This window comes from Callorhinus ursinus, unplaced genomic scaffold, assembly GCF_003265705.2.
Source record: "Callorhinus ursinus isolate GAN/ISIS: 27379988/994484 unplaced genomic scaffold, GSC_fseal_2.0 scaffold22, whole genome shotgun sequence".
In the NCBI taxonomy this organism is placed as follows: domain Eukaryota; kingdom Metazoa; phylum Chordata; class Mammalia; order Carnivora; family Otariidae; genus Callorhinus; species Callorhinus ursinus.
In genome coordinates this window covers 2,949,624-2,973,557 of record NW_027397084.1, presented here as the reverse complement: position 1 = coordinate 2,973,557, position 23,934 = coordinate 2,949,624, and the positions used below count along the sequence as shown (strand labels likewise).

The window sequence follows — 23,934 nt, the reverse complement described above, 5'->3', positions numbered from 1 at the left end:
GGTGTGTGAAAAACCTGTGACTGGAAGTTAATGGGCTTGGGAAGGGTGCTGTTTACCAGAAATCTCCCAGGATTCTCTGTTCCTGATCAAAATCTCGAAGTGTGTCATCCCTCAACATACCCTCTCTCCCTCTGGGCAGAAGGGGTCTAGCAAATTAAAAATTTCCCTAGTTCACAAATACCATTGACACCATTTCATGGTCCTGTGAAGTGGTAAAAGTGAGTCTCCACATTCTAGGAACTGGGAAAGCAAGGCTTTAGTGAGATCAGTCAGCTCAAAGCCTTTGTTGCACCAACCCTTGCTCCTTGCTCCAGAAATGGAGTGGAGGTGCTGTCTCTCCCCTCCCAGGACCCAAGTCCAGGGCAGATCAGAAATCACTCCTTTATTTTTTATTTTTTTAGATTTTTTTATTTATTCATTCGAGATACAGAGAAAGAGAGAGAACATGAGCAGGAGGAGAAGCAGAGGCAGAGGGAGAAGCAGGCTCCCCGCTGAGCCCCGAAATCATTCCTTTAAATATTTCTTTCTGGGGCGCCTGGGTGGCTCAGTCGTTAAGCGTCTGCCTTTGGCTCAGGTCATCATGATCCCAGGGTCCTGGGATCGAGCCCTGCGTCGGGCTCCCTGCTTGGCGGGGGGCCTGCTTCTCCGTCTCCCACTCCCCCTGCTTGTGTTCCCTCTCTCATTGTGTCTCTCTCTGTCAAATAAATAAATAAAATCTTAAAAAAAATAAATGTTTTGCACCAAAAACTAATGATGTAATATATGGTGATTAACATAACAATAAAAAAATTAATAAAAAAATAAATGTTTTTCTTTTTTTTTAAGATTTTATTTCTTTATTGTCAGAGCGAGCGAGAGCACAAGCAGGGGGAGCGGCAGGCAGAGGGAGAGGGAGAAGCAGGCTCCCCGCTGAGCAAGGAGCCCAATATGGGACTTGCCATGTCCCAGGCCCCCGGGATCATGACCTGAGCTGAAGGCAGACACTTAACTGACAGAGCCACCCAGGCATTCCAGACATCACTCCTGTTGATCAGTTATCAGGACAAGAGACCTTTCAGGGGTCTTCTAATGGGAAGATCTCTAATCTTGCACTAGCACAGAAATTCTGCCTTCTCTTCTGGAAGCCTTCTCCCACTCATTGACACACACTTAAGCCCCCACAGTGAGTGCTTGGGGATGCAAAAATGCATAAACAAGATGGAGGTTTCAGCCCACAAGGGGCTGCTGCAGGACAAATGTGAATCGCAGCACTGTGGGAGAACTATCAGAGACTCCCAGCTCAGCCTGAGCAACGGGGCAGGCTTAGGGCTAAGGCTAGCCAGCCCACGGCACAGGTCTCTTCCCAGAAGAGGGAAAAACAAGGAGAGGCACAGCCCTGACAGAAGGACCATAGCCTAGGGGCCCCTGAGGGAGGCAGAGGCGCTGAAAGTGACCCTGCAGGCAGGGTTCGGGTCACAGAGGGCCACAAATGCCATGCTAAGATGTCCTGACCTTAACTCAGAGTGAGGGAAGCCACTGAAGGCTATTAAAAACAGCTTAAACCCCCTAGATCTCCAGAAAACTATTTCCGGCAGCACTTGCAATGCTCACTGTTCTGTTCCCAAGATACCCTTTGTTCCTGACCAGGCCTCAAAGACCCAGCCCAACCTTCTGTTGTTGGAGGGTAGCCAGATGAAGCAAGAACTGACAAACTGTGGCCTGCAGCTGGTGGGCCTGTTGCTTGTTTTTACATGGCTTATGGGTAAGAATGTTTTTTACATTTTTTAAATTGTTGAAAAAAGTCAAGGGAAAGATAATATTTTGCCGTGTGGAAAGTACATGAAATTTGAATTTGTGCTCATAGAGCTTTACTGGAACATAGCCCCTCTCATTTGTTTACATGTTGTTTTTGGCTAATTTTATGCTGCAATGGCAGAGTTGATAGTACGGCAGAGACCAGGTAGCTTGCAGAGTCTAAAATACGTAGTCTCTTACCTTTTACAGAGAAGACTTACAGACCCCTGATCTAGCTAAAGCAGAGTGAGGTCTTGGAGCAGAGACTCAGCTGCTGCTCCGATTGGGGATTCTCCTAATGAGGGTGCACCACTGGCCTTTCAAGGGACTCAGGGAAGCTGCCAAGATAAGAGGCAATGGATGAATAAAGCAACTCACAGCAGCAGGACCTCAGGGATTGTATTAGCACGGGGAGTAGCTCTGGATCCTTAACTCCTGGAACAGGCACCCTTCCCAAGCTCAGCGGCTGTCAGAATGGGTCCTGTCTGTTCCGGTTCTACCTGGTTCCATGAGGAGGCTTATTATCGCTGAACTCCATGGGGGATACCCTGCAATGACATCCTCACAGGCCAATGGACTTAATGTTCAGAGATGTTGGACAGTTGAGCCAGGCTGCCTGGCCAGCCCGGGCTTCCGCTCTGCCTGAGTTTCCACATGTGGTTGGGACATGAGAAGTTTCTTTCACAACTTTCACTCCCTTCATTGTTAGTACTGTGCTTCTTGTTTTTGATGCAATGGCAATGGCAATTTTCCTTCATTTTAGGTTTCCCAAAGAGTTTGGAAAGTAATCAACTTTTGTTTATTGGTCCCACAGCTTGGTAAACTACCTTATTAATTCCTACTTTGTTTTTTATTTTTTTTTTTAAGTACAACCCTACCTATCATCTGAGAACAATGACAGTCTGGTTTCTCACTTTCTAATCCTTGTATCTCTTATTTCTTGGTACACCGCACCAGCTAGGACCTGCAAGACAGTGATGAGTGGAAACAGTGATTCTGGGGGTCCCTATCTCATTTCTGATCAGAAAAGGAATGCTTTCAATATTTCATCATTGAGTACAATATTTCCTCTTTCTATCCCTAACTTGTTATAAATTTTAATCTGAACGAGTATCAAAATTACTTTTCTGCATCTATGGCGAGACTATTGTTTTTAAAAATTCCCTTTATTTATATGCTTAACAGACTTAGTAATATTAAACAGAATCCATCTATTACTTAATTAATTTGTAAAAGATTTTATTTATTTATTTATTTGAAAGAGAGGGGCGCCTGGGTGGTTCAGTTGTTAAGCGTCTGCCTTCCCCTCCCGTCATTGTCCCAGGGTCCTGGGATCGAGCCCTACATCGGGCTCCCTGCTCAGCGGGAAGCCTGCTTCTCCCTCCCCCACTCCCCCTGCTTGCATTCCCTCTCTCGCTGTGTCTCTGTCAAATAAATAATAATAAAAATTTTATTTGAGAGAGAAAGCGGGGGAGTGGGTGGGGGAGAAGCAGACTCCCCAGTGATCAGGGAGCCTGACAGATGGACAGACGGATGCGGGGCTAAATCCCAGAACTCTGGGATCCCAACCCGAAGCTGAAGACAGACCCAGCTAAACCAGCTGAGCCACCCGGGCACCCTTTGATCTATTTATTTAAAATTTTGTTGAATTCACCTATACAATTGCCGGAGTCTATTGTTTTCTGTATGGAAACATTTTAACTAGGGATTCAATTCTTTTTAAGATTTTTTTTTAAGATTTTATTTATTTATTTATGAGAGAGAGAGCACATGAGGGGGGGAGGGTCAGAGGGAGAAGCAGACTCCCTGCTGAGCAGGGAGCCCGAGTGGGACTCGATCCCGGGACTCCAGGATCATGACCTGAGACGAAGGCAGTCGCTTAACCAACTGAGCCACCCAGGCGCCCCATCTTTTTAAGATTTTTTAAATTATTATTGTTTTTTTTAAAGATTTTATTTATTTGACAGAGAGAGACACAGCGAGAGAGGGAACACAAGCAGGGGGAGTGGGAGAGGGAGAAGCAGGCTTCCCGCGGAGCAGGGAGCCCGATGCAGGGCTTGATCCCAGGACCCTGGGATCATGACCTGAGCCGAAGGCAGACGCTTAACAACTGAGCCACCCAGGCGCCCCTAAAATTATTATTTTTAAGATTTTAAAGTAATCTCTACACTCATATGGGCCTTGAACTCACAACCCCAAGATCAAGAGTTGCATGCTCCACCACTGAGCCAGCCAGGTGCCCCTCACTATTTTTTTTTTTTTTAATGATATAGGACTATTCAGGTTTTCTCCCTCTCCTTGTCAATTTTGTTTAATAATTTTTCTGGGCGTTTCTTGAAAGCTTTATTATGACATAGTCTTCTCTTTGACTCTTTTCAACCTCTATTCCATCTAAAGTATGTCTTCTTTTTCATCCCTAAAATTGTTTTTCGTGTCTTATTCTTTTTTTCATGAAAAGTTTCACTAGAGATTTGTCTATTTTATTTATATCGATGTTCATGTATTTAAATTTCTGCTAAAATTTTTATTATTTCTACTTTCTTTGGGTCAATTCTGTTATTCTTTTTTTTTTTTTTTTTAAGATTTTATTTCTTTGACAGCGAGAGAGGGAACACAAGCAGGGGGAGTGGGAGAGGGAGAAGCAGGCTTCCCACTGAGCAGGGAGCCCGATGCGGGGCTCAAACCCAGGACCCTGGGATCATGACCTGAGCCGAAGGCAGACGCTTAATGACTGAGCCACCCAGGCGCCCCAGTTCTGTGTTCTTTTTCTATTTTCTTAGCTTTAAAACCTAGCAAATTTCAGCCTTTCCCTTTTCTGACATTCTGATTTAAGGCTACAAATTTCTCTTCAAGTACTATTTTAGCTATATCCCCATGTTTTAGTATATAATATTTTTTGGAAAGATTTTATTTATTTATTTGAAAAAGAGCACAAGCAGGGGGAGCAGCAGGCAGAGGGAGAGGGAGAAGCAAGCAGGCTCCCCACTGAGCAGGGAGCCCAATGTGATGTGGGACTCTATCCCAGGGTCCCAGGATCACAACCTCAGTCAAAGGCAGACACTTAGCCAACTGAGCCATCCAGGTGCCCCTATAGTATTTTTATTATAATTAGTTTTAAGGGTTTTCTGATTCTTCTTATGGCATCTTTGTTGACCAGTTTAAAAGTGTTCAACAGGGGCGCCTGGGTGGCTCAGTTCATTTAAGTGTCTGCCTTTGGCTCAGGTCATGATCCCAGAGTCTAGGGATTGAGCACTCTATCAGGCTCCCTGCTCAGTGGGGAGTCTGCTTCTCCCTCTGCCCCTCACCCCACTTGTGCTCTCTCTCAAGCGCATGTGCTCTCTCTCTCAAATACAGAAAATCTTTTTTAAAAAAAGTGTTCAAGGGGCGCCTGGGTGGCTCAGTCGTTAAGCATCTGCCTTCGGCCCAGGTCATGATCCCAGGGTCCTGGGATCAAGCCCTGCATTGGGCTCCCTGCTCGGCGGGAAGCCTGCTTCTCCCTCTCCCACTCCCCCTGCTTGTGTTCCCTCTCTCGCTATGTCTCTGTCAAATACATAAATAAAATCTTTAAAAAAAAGTGTTCAACATTTCTAATTATTTTTATATTATCTCTTAATTATGTTACATACAATGCAGTGTGTATAATACTGGCTTTTGTATTTGAGACTTCTTTTGTAATCTAGGACGTGGTTAATATGTGTAAAGCTTCCATGCATGCTTGAGAAAAATATGTATTATTTAGTTATTGGATAAAAGTCTAAATATATTAAATCCATTGTCATGCCAGTTAATTGTGTTGCTCAAAACAAATAAAAAAACACTTGGAGATTCCACAGGACATAGCTTGGAGAAGGCAGAAGCCGAAAGTGGGGAGATCACACAGGGGTAGGGAAGAGGCTCGGTGTTCACCTTTTCTGTGGTAGAATGATTGAATATGAGGGCTGAAGGCTGGGGAGGAAGGCCACTCTGCATTGGAGGGGGTCAAGAATCCGTTTTAGGCATGTTATGGGGCACCAAAGAATGTCCAGGAGACAGAGACTGATGGCTGAAGTCATGGGCGAGAACACCATTTCTCAGGGGAGTGTAGTGAAAAGACCACAGTTATGATCTAAGCCATTTGAAATTGTAACTAGGGTATCTTTGGTACCTACTCTATTAATACACATATGAGTGTGTCTTGACTCTCTGAGGCCATAGTATCAGTGACCTAAGGGGGGGGGGGGTTGTGTGTGACTGAGCCCTGCCTGTCATTGTCAACTGAGCTCTAAATCGTCTGTTGTCCTCAGGCCATGATGCCCACCAGGTGTCTCTTTTTGTCTTGGGTGTTGTTCAGTGTTCCCTGGTCCCTTTGACTAAGGTAAAACTTAACCCCAAATCAGTTCAGCCCAGAGTAAATTACAGGCAGGGGAAGGTGCAGGAGGGGTAGGTTCTACCACAAACAACCCTGACCTACTTAACTACTCTGCCTGCCACCTGACCCGCCCCAGGCACAAGTCACTGCCCAAAGTACAGTTCTCACCTGACTGGATTTCTGGACCCAGTGCCTGCCTGGCCCACCTGCGCCCAGATAAGGGACTGGTAAGGCTGTGGTAGTGCTACTAAGTGCTGAGGAACTCACAAACAGGAGGGACTAGGGTTAGACATCAGGAAGGACTTCGCTGCTTTCACCTAGAGAGGTTTACGTGGGATTTCCAGATCCTGGGAGGCCGGGGTCCTTGGGTATGTGAAAGGAGAACTTTCTGGGATGTTTTGAAGGCTAGGAAGGAAGGTATCCCCGGCTTGCGTTATGGTGCCACGCTATCACAAGAGGCCTTGTATCTCCATCTCCTTCACTGTCTGGGAATTCTCCCCATCTCTCCGAGTCTGTTTGTCTCTCTGCTTATCTGATAGGTAGAGAGAGACAGGCAGAGACTTGTATTTACCCGGTGCTTTGCGGTTTACAAAATATTTTTCCATCCTTTAACCATTCCAGCTTCAGTTTCCCGGAGTACAACGGGCATAGCAATGGTCAGCACCTCATAGAGTTACAGGGAGACGGGAGGCCACAAGACACGGAAGACGGGAGCAGGGTGGTAGGTGAAAGAAAGAGTTGTTAATTCCCCTGCCTCGGTCCGAGTTGCACAGCCCAGAGAAAGGCAGTGCGCGTGTGCCTACCCTTACTTTACAGATGAGCGGCTCCGCGATGGAAAATGCCTCGTTCAAGGTCACCCAGGCTTGAGGGGCAGCGGAGCCGGCCTCAAGACGCCCAATCCGCTCTCCCACTCGCCAAGAGTCAGGTGTGAACGGCCGCGCCGCCGCGCAGCACGCGGGACGGTGACGTCACCTCCCCCCGCCGCCGCCGTGGGGCGGGGCTCAGCAGGCTCCCCCTCGTCTCGCCCCCCGCGCCCAGCCCCGGTCCGGTCCGGCGGTTGTCCGCTGTCAATGGCTCATCTGGGACCCGCGGGGCGGTTGGCACTGGAAATGTCTGGTGTGGGGGAAAATGAGGTCTGGCTCTGGAAGGCTCCGGGGACTGAAGCTGGGGAGAGGAGCAGCGAGCCGCTTAGAGCGGGAGCGCACCAGGCTGCGGCTCATCCTCATTGATTCTTGGTGCCACGTGTCTCTAGGGTAATCACTTCTTGCATCCAGGCTCTCCCACAGACTCCCTAAATCACCTTTGCAAGTCCATACATATAGATCACCCCTCCTGAAGAACAAGGATCTGGGCCCGGAGAATGTGACTTGCCTGGGGTCACACAGCTGGTATTTGGCAGGCCCAAGATGGAATGCTAGGCTCTGAAATGGAACCAACCCTAAAGACAGGCCTGCGAGAGAGGGCCCCCCCCACCCTTTGTGGGGCCCTGCCGACTCATTTAGCAGTTGCCCTGCAGTCTGGGGCCAGAATGCCAACTGGCTCATTCACAGGGAGCACCAGGACTGCCAAGGATCTAGAGGGCTCTCAGTTGAGCACCTTCTCTTGGAAGGGGACGTGTACAGGAGCCAGGAGCCCAGCTAGGGCACTGCCACTTGATGGGTTGGGGAGGGGGGACACGGGTTGTGCTCATGTGAGGTGCCCATCTCCACACTCACTGCCAACTTGCCCTAGAAACCAGATGGGCCTCACTGCCAGTTCTCCTGGCTGGCTGACGTCCCTCAGCCTGCCACCCTTCCAGTGTGTCAAGACTCGGGTTTCAGGCAGAACTCGCTAGCCAGAAAGCACGGCCATCTCTTTAAAGTGATTCTGCATTTCCCACTCATATCCATTTTGAATCCTTATCAGAGTTTGACATTCTGAGTATTTGTTTTCCCCATAACTGGAGTTTGCCCTTTAAGCCCCCCACCCATTATACTGCCCTCACCATGCTCCTTCCATATTCATTTCAGAGAAGATACAGCTATATTCCAGTTCCTCGGTCATCCTGGAGGCTTGACTTCTACTTTTTAAGGACTGATTTTACTGGGGCTCTTAGCTTTTCAAAAGTTTTGAGCCCCAACAATTCACCATATAAGATCAAACACAAGGCAAATGTGTTGGCAGTGGCCACCACCCCAGGGAGGCCAGCAGCTAAATACACAGACTGATGCTTCAGGCAGAAATGTCACACGGAAGGAAGGTGACGACCAGCACAGGTCTTGGCAGAGCCCATGATACCCGTGATTCCCGCCTGGTTCTCACGCTCAGCCCTTCCCCACCTTACAGGAAGCAAGTGCTTAGGGGCAAAGTGGAGGCCTGGCTCCTACGGTATGGTGTTGCCTTCAGAGCACCTGCTGTGGTCAGGAGCCATCACTGCGCTTGGGTCCAAGGCAGGAGACCTGGGAGCTACATTTTCTCGCCCCCACCTCTCCTGTCTTGAGGTCAAGACTTGAGGTCAGGAGAATAGAAACTGAGTGTGAGACTGCACACTCTTGGCATTTGCATTAGAAAACATTTTTGGAAAAAATATTCTAGTAATTTTCCTCCACATCTATTTGAGTACAGAAAGAAGGAAAGTGATGTGATTATCTGTTTTTCCATCCTTCAAATCATTGCTGGCATCCAGAGAAACCTACTTAACACCCATCTCCACCTCTTGAGCACAGGGAATGGAAATGAGTGGCACCACACAGCTGGAGTCAGGCATGTGGAGTGCTCGGGGAGGGACAATTTTGTGAGTACCTCTGGGAGCCAGGTAAAGCACCTGTAACTGAAAAAGTGAAAACATGAATAGAATGTAGACCCTATCTCAAAAACCATGAGTTCTGTCTGGTAGCCGGAGTATGGTCAAGGGCATGATAAAAGTTAGGTCACCAAGTTACAAAAGCTCTGAGGCACAGAAGGGGAAGGAATTGCATAAACTGTCATTGCTGGGAAATCAGGAAATGCTCAGCATACTCTGGAGAGAAACCAGCATATCACTTAGGTTTTTTGGATTATTCTGTGGCCATGTGTGGCATGGACTGAAGGACACCTGGGCTGGAGTCCTGAAAGAGCAGGCAGAAGGCCGTAGAGGGAACCCAGGGAAGAAACACAGCATCCCTGAGGGGCTGCTTGTGCCAAGGAAGGAGCCCAATAGGACTCTCAGGTTGGGGTACCATGGGAAGGTCAAGAGGGGCTGAGGGAGCGAAGACAAACAGCACCGGTTAATTTCAGCCTCAGTGCCAAAGGGCACTGCAAAGGCTGAGGCATACTCAGGGAACCCTGCTTTTGAATCTGATAGGAAAGGAGTACCTTATTTTCCACCAGCCTCGGATATAAACCTTGGTTTGACGTGTACCCCTGGAGTCTCCAGTTCTCCATATAATGATATGCTTAACTGCCCCCTGAGAACTTCAGAGCTCATCAAACAGCCTTAAAAATGTGCTAAGAGCCCTTAATGAGGCCTGAAGCCTTCAATTAAACTGAGAAACAAAAGCCCTGACAGAGGTGCCAATTTGTAGCGTGTGTGCGTGTGCGTGTGTGTGTGTGTGTCGCCGAGCGGCCAGAACTCCCACTTCCAGTCAGGAAGAGCCGTTTCTGTGAAGGGGATCCAGTGATACAGCTCCCTCCACGGAGCCACTCTTACAGTCCCACAGACCCTTCCCTAGGAGAGTTGGAGAAGAAAAGGGGAGGGGGCCCCATTTCCATGCAAGGACACAGAGGCCCCATGTTCCCCAGGTGTCAGGGCAGAGTGCCAGGTAGGGGACATGGTGGGGCTGCAGCCTCTTCTTGCCTGGAGGCGTGGGAGTGCAGGGGAGGGGATGTTCGTGGTGGGGAGGAGCGGACCAGGGTCGCAGGTTTATTCCTGCGGCTGAGGGGTGAGGACAGGTGAGGGTTGCAGTGAAGACAAAAGAAAGACGGGGCACTGTCCCTACCCCCACTTCTGTGAAGGAAGGAATTGAGCAGCAAAGAAAAAATGGCCTTTTTCAGTCTCAGCCAGCAGTCTTGGCTCCAGGCCTGTCCCTCCTCTGTGGCCCCAGCAGGGGGCACTGCAGCCCCACTGAGGCTAAGAGGACTAACTGCACCCCCCCCAACCCCACCCAGCCACTGGACACAGGCCCAGTGCTGGCCAGGGCTCAGCGGGGTCATGCTCAACCCCCAGATTCAGGCTGCCATCCTGCTGCCCTCTCTAGGAGCTGCGGCTGGAGGACACAGGGAGCCGTGGAGAAAAAAAAATTTTTTTTATTTTATCAGAGAGCCTCTGAAGGCACCTGGTTTCTGTTGAATATAAAAAAAGGCAGTAAAATGGCAACTGTACAAGGTGCATTATTGGTAGAAACAAGGCCGGGGGAGCAGGGGAGGGGCATGGAAATGGGGGGGGGAGGAGGCACATGGGGAGAATATGGAAATATTATCAGATGGGACCTTAGACAGACAGCCCTGGCCCCAAGCCGCTGCTGGTAAATATGCAGAAGAACAGAGAGCCACACACGCACATATACCCTAAGCCCAGCAGTCTCTGCTGCCCTGCTCAAGCAGGGATCAGTCGGAGCCAAGCGTGTGTGGGGGCGGTGGCTGAAGGGGACTTGAGCAGATGCAGAGATTGCATGCCCTCCCTTGATTCTGACCCTCAGGCTCACAATGTCCCCACTATCCATCCGTAGACGCTCCCTCCTCAGGGCCTGGACACCCAGGCCCAGCACAGGCCGTGAGAAAGCAGAAGCTGGCGAAAAGAGAAAACCTCCAGATCACCCCTGCCCATCCCTGAAGGAGAAGGGCGCGGGAGCAGGTGGTCAGTGCAGCCCTTCTATCCGTCCACGGTTACACGACGGACCGGCACAGGAAGGAGAAGACAGCCCCCAGTGCCAGGCCCAGAGACAGAAAGAAGGCCATGATGGCTCCAGCTGTCTCTGCCTCAGCCGGCTTCACTTTCCTAAAGGCAGGAGGGCAAGGCTTCCTCAGAATGGCCCCTACCCCAGCCCCCAGCAGCTCTCCCCCCACAGAGCATCTGTGACGGCGAGGCTTGCCTGAGCACAGAATTCCGCTGCTCCCCAGGCCCCTCCTACTTTCCCACCTCCAATCTGGCTTTTGCCTCGTGGGGGAACGCATGAGGGGGCTGTCTCCCACCTTCCCACATCTCCACCTGGGTACCCGGGGTGCCCCACTCTCCACCACGACCCCTTCACCTACATGCCCCTCCAGGATCAGGGAGTCTCCTGTTGCCCTCTCTCCCTCCACGAGCTGTCCACCGCTGGAGCTCTAGACCCCGCCTAATGCCACCAGGGGCCCCACTCACTTGGGCCCGAAGCACATGCAGAGACTGGCGAGGTAGCCGTTGGAGAAGGCGAAGGCAGCCATGAAGACGAGGAACCAGGCGTCGTGCTCAAAGACCACAGCCAGGTGGCGGCGGGGCTGGACGTTACATAGCAACAGCAGGGGCACAAACAACATCCGGGCCAGCACCAGGCTTGGCAGCCAGTGGCTGTCCTTCCCAGGCTACGGAGGAACAGGTGGTGCCTCAGCCTGGGCTGGGCCCCAGCGCTCCACTTGGGGCCCCTCAGGATCTGCATTGGATCTGGTTACCCTTCGGGCATACTGATCGTGAGGGAACATGGTTGAGCCATCTTGAGTGCTGGAAACGTTCTCTACCTTGACCTGGCTGGTGATCATATAGGGGCGCGTGCGTGCGTGCGTATGTGTGCGTGTAGTCATTAAGCTGTACGCTTAAGACTTGTATGACTTAGTATACACAGATTATGTCTTGGTTTTTTAAAAAAAAAAAGCACGGTCCCATTATCACCATATTTTCTTGGTTCCCTTTCTGGGTCTCAGGCTGAACTCTGCCCTTGCTTGCCCAGGGGCTGGGCACCTCCTTCTTCCGCTTACCCATGTAAATACAGCTGTGAGGCTCCGGCCCAGCCAGTCGAAGACATTGAAAGTCAAGAAACAAGACACGGGAATGAAGTAGTCTCCTGGAAAAAGAAGAGTAGAGTCGGGTTGGTTGTTAGGTCCAGAGAGACAGATTCAGCAACCCTAACCCTCACGGGGGCTCAGTTTCCCCAGCTGTAAAATGGAGAAGATGCTTCCAGGTCAGGGAAGGGCAAATGGGCCAGGAGTTTAGCTGGGGAGACGGAAGCCCAGGCTCCCCCTGCGCCCCACTCCCAAACCTGCTCTAGCCCCGGTGTGCCCCTATCCTGGGAACCGACGGTGTCCTCACCCCAGGCACTGGTGCCCGCGATGCTGGACCGGACCTCAGCAGTCACGGCGGGAAACACCCCAATGGTGACCGTGAAGATGAAGCAGACAGAGAGAGCCGGGACTAAGATCTGGAGGAAAGGGACCCAGGCCCGTGTCTTCATGGTGGTTGTGCAACAAGGAGCCCAGAATCCCCACCGCCCCCCAACACACACACACACAGAATCCAGGGGCGTGGCCAGTCTCGGGTAGGGAGCGGATGGACAGTGCATGGGTCGGGAGGGGCAAAACTAAGAGAAAAAGAGGGTAAGGTGCCGAGGGCAGAACACCCGTGCCCCACATACGTTTCTGAGGATGGCTCGGATCGAGTGGCCTTTGTTGGTGGGCTGCGAGCTGGGGGCTGGAACTCTGGACTCCTCTTTGTTTGCTCCTGTCTCCTCTCCTGGGGTGGGGTGGGGGTGACAGGTTGTGGGAGCATCACGTTGTGGGGAGGATAGAACAAGAGATGACAGAAACATTCCCCCAAAGGGCTGGGGTTAGTTGGGGATGGAGACCCCCTTCCCTGGGACACAGCCACACACCTCCCCCCAACACCGAGCCCAGACCTCCCAGAGCTGTAAATCCCACGTCACAAGTCCCAGGGGTCCTGACCTCTCCCGGGAGCCTCAGGTCCTATTACAAGAATCTGAAGTGGCTTCCCGCTGCCCTCAGGCATTCGAGGGCGCCCAGCATCTCCCCCCACGTCACCTCTCCTGGCCTTCATTTCCTACTGCCCCCGGCTCATCCCAGCCCCAGTCCGTCCGGCTGCTGGCTTATAACCGCCAGCCAGTAGGGCACGCTCCTTCCTGCCCTCTGTACCCAGGCTGCCCCCTGCTGGGCGGGCCGCCCTCCGCCCCAGCGTCTGCAGGCTATTCTGACCTTTACTAATGAGGTCCAACTTGGTCTCCTGCTCCCCAGGCCCTTCAAGCTTGAACTGCTGGTAGTAGCGGTAGAACTCCTACCAAGTGGGGGACACCGGGGGGGTGGATTCAGAGGTGGAAGCTCCAGAACGCCCCCCTCCTACGCCGGGTTTGGGTCCCAGAACACCACTGGTCTGGAGCCCTGGACTCCTCACCCCCCACCCCGAATCCGGCTTTCTCCATCTGCTTACCAGGCGGGGCAGGGCCAGGTAACAGACGATGGCTAAGACAATAACCCCGCAGGCGATGATAAAGTAGCCGAAGGCACTTTCTGACAGCTCTGAGCCACCTGTGTGGAGCACGTGAGTGATCAGAGACCGTCCCCACCCCTGCCCCTCCCCTCCCCCACCCCACCCCAGCAACCAGGCCGGCAGGCAGGCGGCCGTACTTACTGGCAATGGCACAGATCATGGCCACTGAGGCGAAGATACCTGCCAGGCCCTGGCCACTCATGATGGGGGCAGTGTAGCTGGTGGGCAGGAGGCCGGCCAGACCAAACAGGCTGCCTTGCAGGATGGCACCGAACGCTGGGGGCACGAGGTGGGCGTCAGCAGGGGAGAGAGAGCAGAGGGGAACTTTCTTCCACTGCGGGTGGCCGGGGGCCCATGGGAAAACGGGTCCCAGTGGAGTCGTGACACCAAATGGCCCTCTCTGCCCTGCTTCCAGCCCTGGTCCGTGCCTGCTCAGGCCTCTGGAGCCCGGACCGTCCACGGTATCCATTTCTTTCCTCCAGGGTGGGAGGAAAGGGCTCCGTTCCTGGCTGACTGTGGGTCTGAAGGAAGGGTGGGGGGATGTGGGAAGATCTCTGCCCCCTCCCAGCCCCACTTACAGTTGATGAGAACGATCTTGACCATGGTGATGACGAAGAAGGGTAGGGCAGCCAGCTGCACCTTCACCAGGACAGCAGTGATCAGGAACACCAACAGGATGGCTACCAGGCTGCCCAGGATCCGAACAGACTGGGGGATCCTGCCCAGAGGCCGGGGCGGTGAGGCTGGGGGCTCAGCCCAGGGAGAGCAAGAGGCAGTGAGGGGTCAGGCCAGGGGCCCAGGCGCTCACCTCTGATGCAGGAAAGAGTTAAGGCAGGTGAAGAACAGCAGGGGCAGCATGGCACATAACGTCATGACATTGTTGAAGACAGCGCTGAGCAAGTTCCGCTCTGGGGAGGGCACTGTGGGGGCGGCTGAGGGCTGGATGTCCTTGCTCAGCTCGGCAGTGACCAAGGACACATTCTGGGACTCGTCCAGGCGGTTTGTGAAATACTGTGGGGGTTACAAGACAGAAGCCTTGAGACTTCTCTCCCAGCGCTCCTGAGGACACGGCAGCCAGGCCCTACATGCCCCCTGGAGCCCAGGTCCCCGAGTCTCACCCTAGTGGCTGTCATGAAAAAATTCCATGGGAGTAGCGTCCCCAGACCCAGCATGAAGAAGATAAGCCAGACGGCTTTGTACCTGAGAATGGGAGAGGAAAAAGGGGCCAAGTGATCCACCACCCCACCCTCCTTCCCAGATCAAACCTAAAAGCTCCTGCCTCCCCAACCTTCGGGCTCTCCAGCCGTTGCAGGACACAGGCATCTGTGTTTATGTCCATGTGCCTGAGACTTCCTACGGGTTTACATGGAAAGGGAAAGTGTCCTGGGATAGGGAAAAGGGCAGACAAGTCCATAGGGGGAGGAGGGCCAGGGAGGGACACAGGACTGAAAGGCATGGCCAACAGGACCTTGATCCTCAGCCCCGAAGACTCGGGGGTCCCTGCAGGCTTGGGAACCAGTGTGACCCACACATCCGGAGGTGGTTTTGGAAACCCTGCTAGGGGCTGGGGGTGGGCGGGTGAGCGAGAAAGCAAACAGAAAGTGTCTTCCACCCCCACCGGGCAGGCTGGAAGTGATTATGCTGTCTGGGCAGGCACTGTGTGGTTCCCCAAAGAGGACTCTGAGGTCAAGAAACTCCCAAACCACTCTGGACCTAGTGGGACAGGAAGGCGGGTGACGTGGGGTGGCTGGGAAGTGAGGGAGCTGTTTTTTTCCCCCCGGCCCAGACAAAACTAGCTTTGTAGGTCACACCACATAGGGGAGGCCAGGCGGTCACAGGCCATAGGACGTCATGTGGGCCGCAGAGAGTAAATGAGTGCCGCCCCATTCAGCTGGCCCAGGGCATTGCCCCCAAGCCCTACACCTCAGGACCTGTGTGCGATGGGCCAGCCTCCCCCAGGCAGCCCTGGGCCCTCCCAGCGTGGTCTCCAGATGTGTCTGCCATACCCATCCACAGCCGACGCTGGCTTTCTTCACTGAGTGACAGGGACAAAGCCCAAGGCAGGGAAAAAACAGGTCTGGCCAGAGCGCAGGGCCTGGCCTCACACAGGGAAGGCCCAGGTGAATGCCCCGAGTGGAGAGGCCCGAGCCATTCAACTACAGCGCCCCCCCCCACCTCCGCACCTCATATCCTCATGACCTTGAAGAACACAGCTAAGGGCTTGATTCAGAGGCCCAGAATGAAGGGAGAAGCCCCTGGCCGAGGCGGCCCAGAACAGATGGTCAGAGCAGGGCTGGGGGAGGGGACCAAGGCACATGGAGATGGGAGAGGGGTTCCCAGAACTGCTACCAACGGGTGAGGCTCTGACAGGACAGGTGGCCTGGGAACAGAGGAGACAGGGAACGACCCAACCTGCGGTCTCCTTAAATTCCCTCCCATCCCAAATAAACCCCACCCCGATTTTACAGGTGGGAAACAGTCACAGAGAGAGAGGTCCCAGAGAGCCAGAAGTGGCCTAGTTCCGCGGCCTTTTGGCACAAGAGGAAGACGGGATGCGCAGGGGCGAGGGGATGCGGTTGGGGGCCTGGGCTGAAGGGAGTTTTGGACCGCAGGCATGGCTTCATCAACTGTCTTGGGTCCCAGACTCCTTGGAGAGCTTCAACCAAGCTACAGCCTCTTCCCCAACAAAACACATATGTGTGATCGTGGTGGCAGGTCTAACTTAAAGGAGCTTATAGGCTCCGGGGGTGGGGAAGTGAGAGCGAGGTCAGCTCAAGGACCAGGGTGGGCCAGGGTCATCTCAGGCAGAGGCTCAAGGCCAGGTCTGAGGAAGAGGGCAGTTCTGCCAGATGTGTTCTGGAATGAGGGGTGCCGCCAAATATTTCCCCAGAGTGATGGGAGGAGAAGCTGGAAACTGCTAGCTGGCTGGAGAGCAACAGTGGAAACACTGAGAGGCCAGGGAGGGGCTGCCGCCACCCACCCACCCCGGCCCTCCCCACAGGCACCCCAGCTAAGGCGCACCCGGCCCCCACCCCTTGGGCAGACCTGACTCACAGCTACTTTGCCGGAAGGCCAGTCAGCAGTGGAAACCCCAAATTCCAAAGGACGTGGCACCCAGCCCCTTGGAGACCCACGTCCGCTCCCCTGGATGCCCAGCCCAGGTCCCCGTACCTGTCCTGAGGCTGGTGAGTCGTTGTCATGGTGACGGCGGTGTTGGTTTTGCCTGGCCGAGAGCTCCCTCCTTCTGGAGCTTGCTGGGGGCAGAAGCAGCGTGAGGCCACGTCTTGGCCCGGCTTCCCCATAGGCCTCTTTAGGCTCTTGTGGGGTAGGCTGTGGTGGGGAGAGCACACACAGCGGGCAAACTGAAGAGTCCAGAGGTACCCCCCCCCGGCCCCTGCCCTGCCCCTCGGGGCTGCTCAATCTGACCCCTGCGGCCAGCGCTGTCGGGGCCCCTGCCTGCTCAGGCACTACCTGGCTCCCAGCCTGGCCACCGCTATTTTTATCCGGCAGCCGAAGCAGTTTGTAAGCTGGGAAACGGGAGAGTGGCGAGCAGGAGACGAGGAGGAGGAAGTATAAGCGAGAGGGAGGGAAGGACTGGCAGAGAAGCAAGGGAACAGGATGACAGGGGCCAGGGACTGCAGCGATAATGGGGGGGGGGGCAGGAGGGACAGGAGGGAGGAAACAGGAGTCAGAGCAAAGAGGGCGCGGGAGGGGAGGACGGAGGGCAGACAGCAAACATTCGCAGCTGCAGCGAGAAAGGACTGAAGCCAGAGATGCCTCCCCACCCCCCGCCCCACGCCCAGGTCCCTCTCTGCAACTCTGACCTTCACACCCTCGGCGGGGGGGGGGGGGGGGGCCCTGCCCTCACGGCAAGAGTGGACTCTGGAGAGCCTGCCCCCTCCTGGAGGCCCCCCCAGCCTCCAGCCTATCTGTGCTGGGGGCGCTTTAACCTTCCTCTGCAGTCACTGCCCAAGGGTTTCCTAGTCCTGGCCAGTTTTCTAGGAAAACGCTTCACCACGGATGTGGGGACACAGCCCTTCCCACAACCAAGCCTGCCCCGCCCCCATCCCCAGGCCTGGCCCCAGGGTCACCCCATCCCCCCTAGGTTCCTCTCTGACTCACTCCCAGGCCCCTGTCCTCTTCCCCTTTCTGAGAACGAACTTGGAAGGGAAGACTGGAGGAGCAGGGGCACAGGCCTGACCTAAAGCTCCTGGCCTCCCCCCTCGGTACCCCCCCCCCGCTCCTGCTTCCCACTCGTGCAGGGGAGGCAGCCTGGCGCCAGATGAGACAGCCTTCCCTTTGGACAGCATGGAAAGCCAAGCAGGCGTGTGCTGGCGCATCCCCCACGTGCGGGCCTAGCTCTGGAGCCAGGTCTGCTGTTTGGGGTGAGGACTGGCTTCCCCACCCGCCTGGGCCTGGGCCCGGGGCCCACACTCACCGGATGCCCAGACTTGCCAGAAGAAGGGTCAGAGCAGAGGGGGCCTGGGCGGTCCTTGGGAGGTGGTCCTAGCTCAGGCTCCGGCAGCAGGCCTTGTCCATGGGCTCCCCCTGGGTAAGGGTCCAGAATTAATAAAGTGGCAGAGGCCGGATGCGGAGAGAACCCTGCAGGCCTTGCTGTGGGAGGGATCGGTCCCATTCTGAGAAGCCTCTTACACACACAGGCACACACTCACCCAGGAGATAAAAACTGCTCCCGTAGGTAGCCTGGAGATAAGCTACCCAGCAGTCTCAGTAGGGGCGCTGAAGGGGTGGGGCAACTCACAGGTACTGCCAGTGCTCCAGGTCCCAGCCTGAGCCGGGCAGACACATACCGCCAGGGACCCCCAACACCCTCAATGGGCTTCTCTACCCTTCCCCATAATTCATCTCAACCCCTCCCTGGGTGAACTCCAGACTCTCCAAAGGCGTTCCTCAGCCCCTCAGTCCCCCAGCCCACACGTGGGTTGTAGGCGGCTGTAGGGCGGGGACAGGAGAAACACACCCACACCTCCAGATGGAGGCAGAGGGCTTCTTCCATTCATCTTTTCAACAAATACTGACTGAGGCCCTCTGCATGCTAGCCAGGCACTGTTCTAGGCACTGGGGAATGGACAGAGTGGTGAACAACAGTTTTTATGTTTTCAAGAAGGATGGGGGCAAGAAGGCTCTACCCTGGGGGGTAGGCAGAGAAGGCTCAGGACTCAGATTTTCTACTAGGTAGCAGGGAGGGGATCTCCCAGCTTCACACCTCAGCACACCCCATGCTCCACCCCTCCCCCGCCCCCACAGGCAAGATTCCTGGCAGTGAAAGAACTGGTAGAGCTTCAACCCAGATGGGAGCTGGGGTGGAGAGAATAGAGTATCTCCCCTTTCTTAGTAAAATCTGCCTTAGGCTTGGGAAAGTATTCATTTCTGCCCTCTTCCCCAGCTACCCGCCCACGTTCTGTTCTGTTCGCAGCTGTCCCCACCTCAGTCCTGGGCACAGTCGAACTCCAGGGGAGCCTCTCCCCTCTGCCCACATCCCGACATTCAGCTGGCCAGCCCAGGTATTTTGTTCTTGCCTGCCTTTGCCCAGCAGCAACCAGGGATTTGATACCAGCTCAGAGCACCTGGTGTCCCTCCAGCCATGCCCTGGCCTGCCAGGATGGAACCCTGAAAGTAACCACCAGACTGAGCACCTCCCTACCCCCAAGCCCCCAGCACCTCTCACGCACCCCAGCTTCTAGACACACCTTTGCGGTAGCATCCAATTCTCTACTCCCTGGGGTTGAGTGTGGGGCCAGCCACTATGTGCAGATAGCTCCTCTTGCCCTCACAACCACCTATAAGCTAGTATTAATTTGTCTTCATTGAACAGATGGGGGAGGCTGAGGTTCAGAGAGGTTGAGTCACTTGTCTAAGGTCACAGAGCTAGTGAATGGGGTGCGCTGGAATTCCAACTCAATGTGCAACTTATTCTAGCCTTCTTCCGGGGTGGGGAGCTAGGCATAAAAGCTGCTTCTCAGCTAGCCCCGTATATTGGGAGATGAGGGGAAAAACAGGGTGGGGGCCGAGGTCATCTCAAGCCTGACAAGAGCTTCAGGTGTAAGGCAACCCCCTCCCCCCTCCAATAACACATACATCCTGGCACGGAGAGCTCAACAGGCAGAAAGACAAGTGGGAGGTTACCGAGAGGAATGGGCAAAGGGGCCGCACCAAGAAGGGTGAAGGGCAGGGCTGAGACCAGCCCTCACCCACCACTGCTCTCCCCCCACGAAGGAAACCAGGGGTTCTGAGTCAAGGGAAGGTCATCTCTGGGAGTAAATGAAGATGCGCCCAGGAAGGGGAGGCCAGGAACAGACAGCTCATTCACCTCCAAGCCGCGTGCCCGCATCCCCATTTCCCCCACCCGGCGCAGTTACCGGCGCGGCCCCTCTCCTGTACCGACAAGATTCATCGAGATTACCCATTTACTCGCCCGCCCCTTGCGGAGGTCAGCTCGGCGACGGCCGGTTTCAGGCCCAGGAGCCAGGCCGCCCACGCCCCACTCGGGTCCCGATCTCCGCAGAGTCTCCACGCGCCCTGACCCTGGCGCGCCACGTGCAGCGCGGCTCCGCACGCTCGGCGCGGGGGAAGCGGGGGCCCCACGCGGCGTTGCCTCTGCGCGCCGCGTAGCTGCCAGGCCCGGCCTCCCTGCCCTCAGGGCGGCGGGGAGAGGCGCCTTCCGCGCCGGCCGTTCCCGGGCCCCCCCCCCCCCCCCCCCCCCCCCCCCCCCCCCCCCGCGCAGCTCCGGATGCGAGCCCACCCCCCCTTACCGAGCCGCCGCGCCCATGCCCCCTCCCCCCGGGGCTGCCGGGCCCACACCTCGCGTTATTTCTTAAGACAGGACCTCTGGGCCGTGCCACGCCAAACCCCGCCGCGTTAACGAGCATCCGGGGCTGGAGGGGTATCATCCCTAGTCTGTTCCACCCCGATGGTCTAGAAACTCCAATGTCCTTGCAGCCAACCCTCCGCCCAGAGCGGTGCGGACTCCCCTCCCAGATATTCCAATATCACTCCCCCCAACCCCCTCCCACGCCACTTTCCCCAGTGCACACCTTTTCCCTTTCCAGCGTCCGCTCCCTTTTCAGGGCCACCTTCTGCCATTCGCACTTATCCTCTGCTCCCCCCAACCCCCATGCCCAGGGACCCCTCTGCATCGTCAGTATAATCAGTGACCTGATTTTCCCACCTCTAACACACACAGACCGGCACACCCACACGCAAACGCCACACCAACCTCAACTGGGATTTGGAGGGGGATGCGTGTCTTGGGGGGGTAGAGGCACAGGTCTGTAGGCCCCTCAAGATTCACTCTTTCTGGGCGCCTGGGTGGCTCAGTTGGTTAAGCGACTGCCTTCAGCTCAGGTCATGATCCTGGAGTCCCGGGATCGAGTCCCGCATCGGGCTCCCCGCTGGGCAGGGATTCTGCTTCTCCCTCTGACCCTCTTCCCTCTCGTGCTCTCTCTCTCTTTCTCTCTCAAATAAATAAATAAAATCTTTAAAAAAAAAAAAAAGATTCACTCTTTCTAAATCCAGAACTTTGGAAAAGCTGAGGAATAGCTGGAGATGGTAAGAAAAAAAGCCCCAAACAGCCTTACATCCTGAGTGAATCCCATTGTCCTCAGAGGCAGATGCCAAGCCTTGCTGAGTCCCACATCCGCCACTGGCAGAGGAGGAAGGGGGTGGGCATGCTGAGGAGTGGTCAGCCCTTCCTGCACCTCCACGGGAGGGGGAATGATTCCCCTGCTTTTGGTTGGCCAGTACATTGGGGGGAGGGGAGAATCAGGGCCCCTATAGCAGTTCTCAGTGCTGGAGGATAATCTGTCCGCTGGTGAGGTGTAAAGACACAAAGTCCAACCCAGTGCCCACACCCCCCACACCCCAACTACCCAAGAAACCTGTCCCCTGGAGAAGCCATGGACACTAAACAACAATTAGCAGGGGGCCCCTTGGTGGCTCAGTCAGTAAGCGCCTGCCTTCAGCTCAGGTCATAATCCAGAGGTCCAAGCCCCACATGGGGCTCGCTGCTCAGCGGGGAGTCTGCTTCTCCACCTCCCTCTCTCTCTCAAATAAATAAATAAATGTATATATTAAAAAGAACAACAACCAATTAGCATTACTACCATCAAAGGATGAGGCAGGGTCATACCCTCTTGCCAGGAAACAGACTGGGCCCTGAAGGGAGGTGTAGTTTTTCTACTTAGGATCAGTGGACTGTCCCCAAGCTACTCCAGAAGGGGTGTTCTCAGCCTTCCGGCGCTTCCCGCAGAGACATGACACACCATCACCCCCCAGCCTTAAGCAAACAGAGGGCAGGAAGAGGGGTAGGGTGGTATTTTTTTAGGCAATGCCCCACGACTTGAGGGCCGCTTCATGTCTGGGTCTACCCCCCCCACTGCCATCCTGTGTTTGTCCAGTCTCTCACTCTTTCCTCTCCCAGCCCTCCTCTCCCCTCTTCCTTGGCCCCGGTCTCTCTCCCCACCTTCATTTCCCATCTCTGGGCCCGTGGGGGTGGCAGGACTTAGTGGTCAGACAGACCTGCCCGGCATGGCCAGGCTGGCGGCCAGTGGGTGCAGTTGTGTGCAGAGGGGGCTGGAAGGGGAAAGCAACCGAAGGGAAGTGGTGAGGGTCCCAGGCCAGACAGGGGAAAGGCTGGTTCCTCTCCCCGCCCCCGCCGAGGCCTGGCCTGCTCACTAGATGGCAACAGCCAGGACTCTTACTGCTGGAGAGAAGTCCATCTGGCAGTCACCCTGCCTGGGCCCCCAGCCAGCATCCACGCCCCTTCGGAGCCTTTCCCTGACCAGAGATGGTTGCTGGGTGCCAGGGCCCTCTGCTGGACAGCCTCAGGGCCTCAACTCACACCAGCCTGTGCCAGGAGGTTTTCTGGGCAGGCCCAGCCAGTCCTGTCACCCTCTGCCCTGTCTTACGTCTTTCTCCTTCAGGTCCCTGGCACAGGAGTAGGGTGAAAAGGGCTGATCCCACCCCATCCCCCACTCTATTTGAGGCTGTCTCTTGCCCCAGACTCCCTCCTCCGTGTTCTAGGCCCCAAGCCTGCCCCACCACCTCACACACCGGTCCACTCTCCCCAGCCTGTGTCCATCTGCGTTTGCTGGAAGCGTGTTTGCTTGGCTTGGCTGTTTGTCACCAGCACCTATCTCATGACTGTGCGCTCTCATTTTGTTCCCGACTCTGTGTCCGTGGCCCTGTGGCCTGGCTGGGACTAGGGAGAGGCCAATGAGGCACTTAACTTGCCCGAGGTGCAAATTTTATGGGGGCGCCAAAAAATTTAGAAATCAAGATAAATAATATTTTACTGAGATGTTTTTTTTAAAAAATCAAAGTTAATGCAAGAAATGATATGATGAACAAAACATCCACATTTAAAATAAAGACAAGCTCCAGCCCTCCCCGGGCCATACTCATCTCACTTCCCTCTTTCCTAGTGGATGTGTACTTCAGGGTGAGAATGAGGGTCAGAGTTCAAGACTTGAAGTTCACTACCTCTGGGCTTGGTCTTCCCAGCCTTATTTCCCAGAACTCTGCCCCTGCCCTTTGCCCTGGGCAGGTCTCTGACCTTGGGGGAATCTGGATACGGTTGGGGTGGCGCAGCGGGGGTGGAGGAGTGGGGCGGGGTGACCTTCAAAGTCCGAGAAAAGCATCCCCTCCGCCGGAAATCGCAGAGCCCGACCCCACGTACAGCCGCCCCCCCCCCAGCCCCACTAGGGCCCCAACCCCATCTCTCTCCGCCCGGCCCCGCGGGGCGCGTGGGAACCGCGCCGCCCCCCGCCCCGCCGCCCAGCGGCCCGCCTCAGCTCCCCGCGCACCGGCCGGATTTGGAAGAGGACGACGAAAATTCCCCTCGGCTTCCCCGTCCTGGCCTCCTCAGCTCGGGGCTGGGGCCATGGACGGAGCTCGCAGCCCGCGCCGGGTCTGACCGGTCTCCGCTGCCGGCGGGAGAGGGGCTGCAACTGGCCACACGCCGGCGCCCGGCCCGCGCTCGGCGACCTGCTCTGTCCCGCCCCGCGCCGCTCGCGAGCGAGGAGCGCTTTGGGAGGCCGGCGGCATGGGAGGCCGGGATCAGACGGAAGAAAAGGTGCCTGTGACCCTGGAGGGGAACGCGGTTAGGGGACCGCGAGGGGAACTCCCTTCACTCCGCCCCTTCCCCCAGGTCGCCTTCCCGAGAGGGGTGAGCACGTGCACAGGCTTTGGAGGACGCCAGGAGGAAGCAGATGGTGTCGAGGGGTGGCCAGGCCGGGGTCTGGCGGAAAGCCCCGCGGGGCTGGGCTGGGGGCGCACAGCTCGGGCCTCACTTCTTCCCCCGGGGCCGACCTTCGGAACGAAGGTGTGGGGCCCAGATGGGGGTCCGGAAAGGGGCCCGCATCCCTCA

At 55.3% G+C, this 23,934-nt stretch overlaps 1 protein-coding gene across 6 annotated transcripts; it reads right to left on the bottom strand.

Annotated features, from left to right (window-relative positions):
• Positions 1 to 838: 838 nt before the first annotated feature.
• SLC29A1 (solute carrier family 29 member 1 (Augustine blood group)) lies at positions 839 to 23,514 on the bottom strand. Of its 6 annotated transcripts, none has more exons than XM_073905025.1 (14): positions 19,972 to 19,993; positions 17,986 to 18,095; positions 16,719 to 16,801; positions 14,666 to 14,747; positions 14,356 to 14,558; positions 14,126 to 14,265; positions 13,689 to 13,823; positions 13,488 to 13,585; positions 13,256 to 13,334; positions 12,682 to 12,779; positions 12,360 to 12,468; positions 12,029 to 12,114; positions 11,439 to 11,638; positions 839 to 2,737 (listed from the first exon to the last, which is right to left on the bottom strand). In XM_073905025.1, exons 1-14 carry the CDS (start codon positions 19,973 to 19,975, stop codon positions 2,731 to 2,733), a joined length of 1,434 nt encoding a protein of 477 aa, XP_073761126.1. In that variant the 5' UTR covers positions 19,976 to 19,993; the 3' UTR covers positions 839 to 2,730. The 6 variants fall into 6 exon arrangements, with proteins under 6 accessions (XP_073761126.1, XP_073761127.1, XP_073761124.1 ...); XM_073905026.1 differs by lacking the exon at positions 839 to 2,737 and adding an exon at positions 5,269 to 6,653; XM_073905023.1 differs by lacking the exons at positions 839 to 2,737; positions 19,972 to 19,993 and adding exons at positions 10,369 to 11,075; positions 23,372 to 23,514 and having other exon boundaries at positions 16,719 to 16,877.
• Between the last annotated feature and the right edge of the window lie 420 nt (positions 23,515 to 23,934).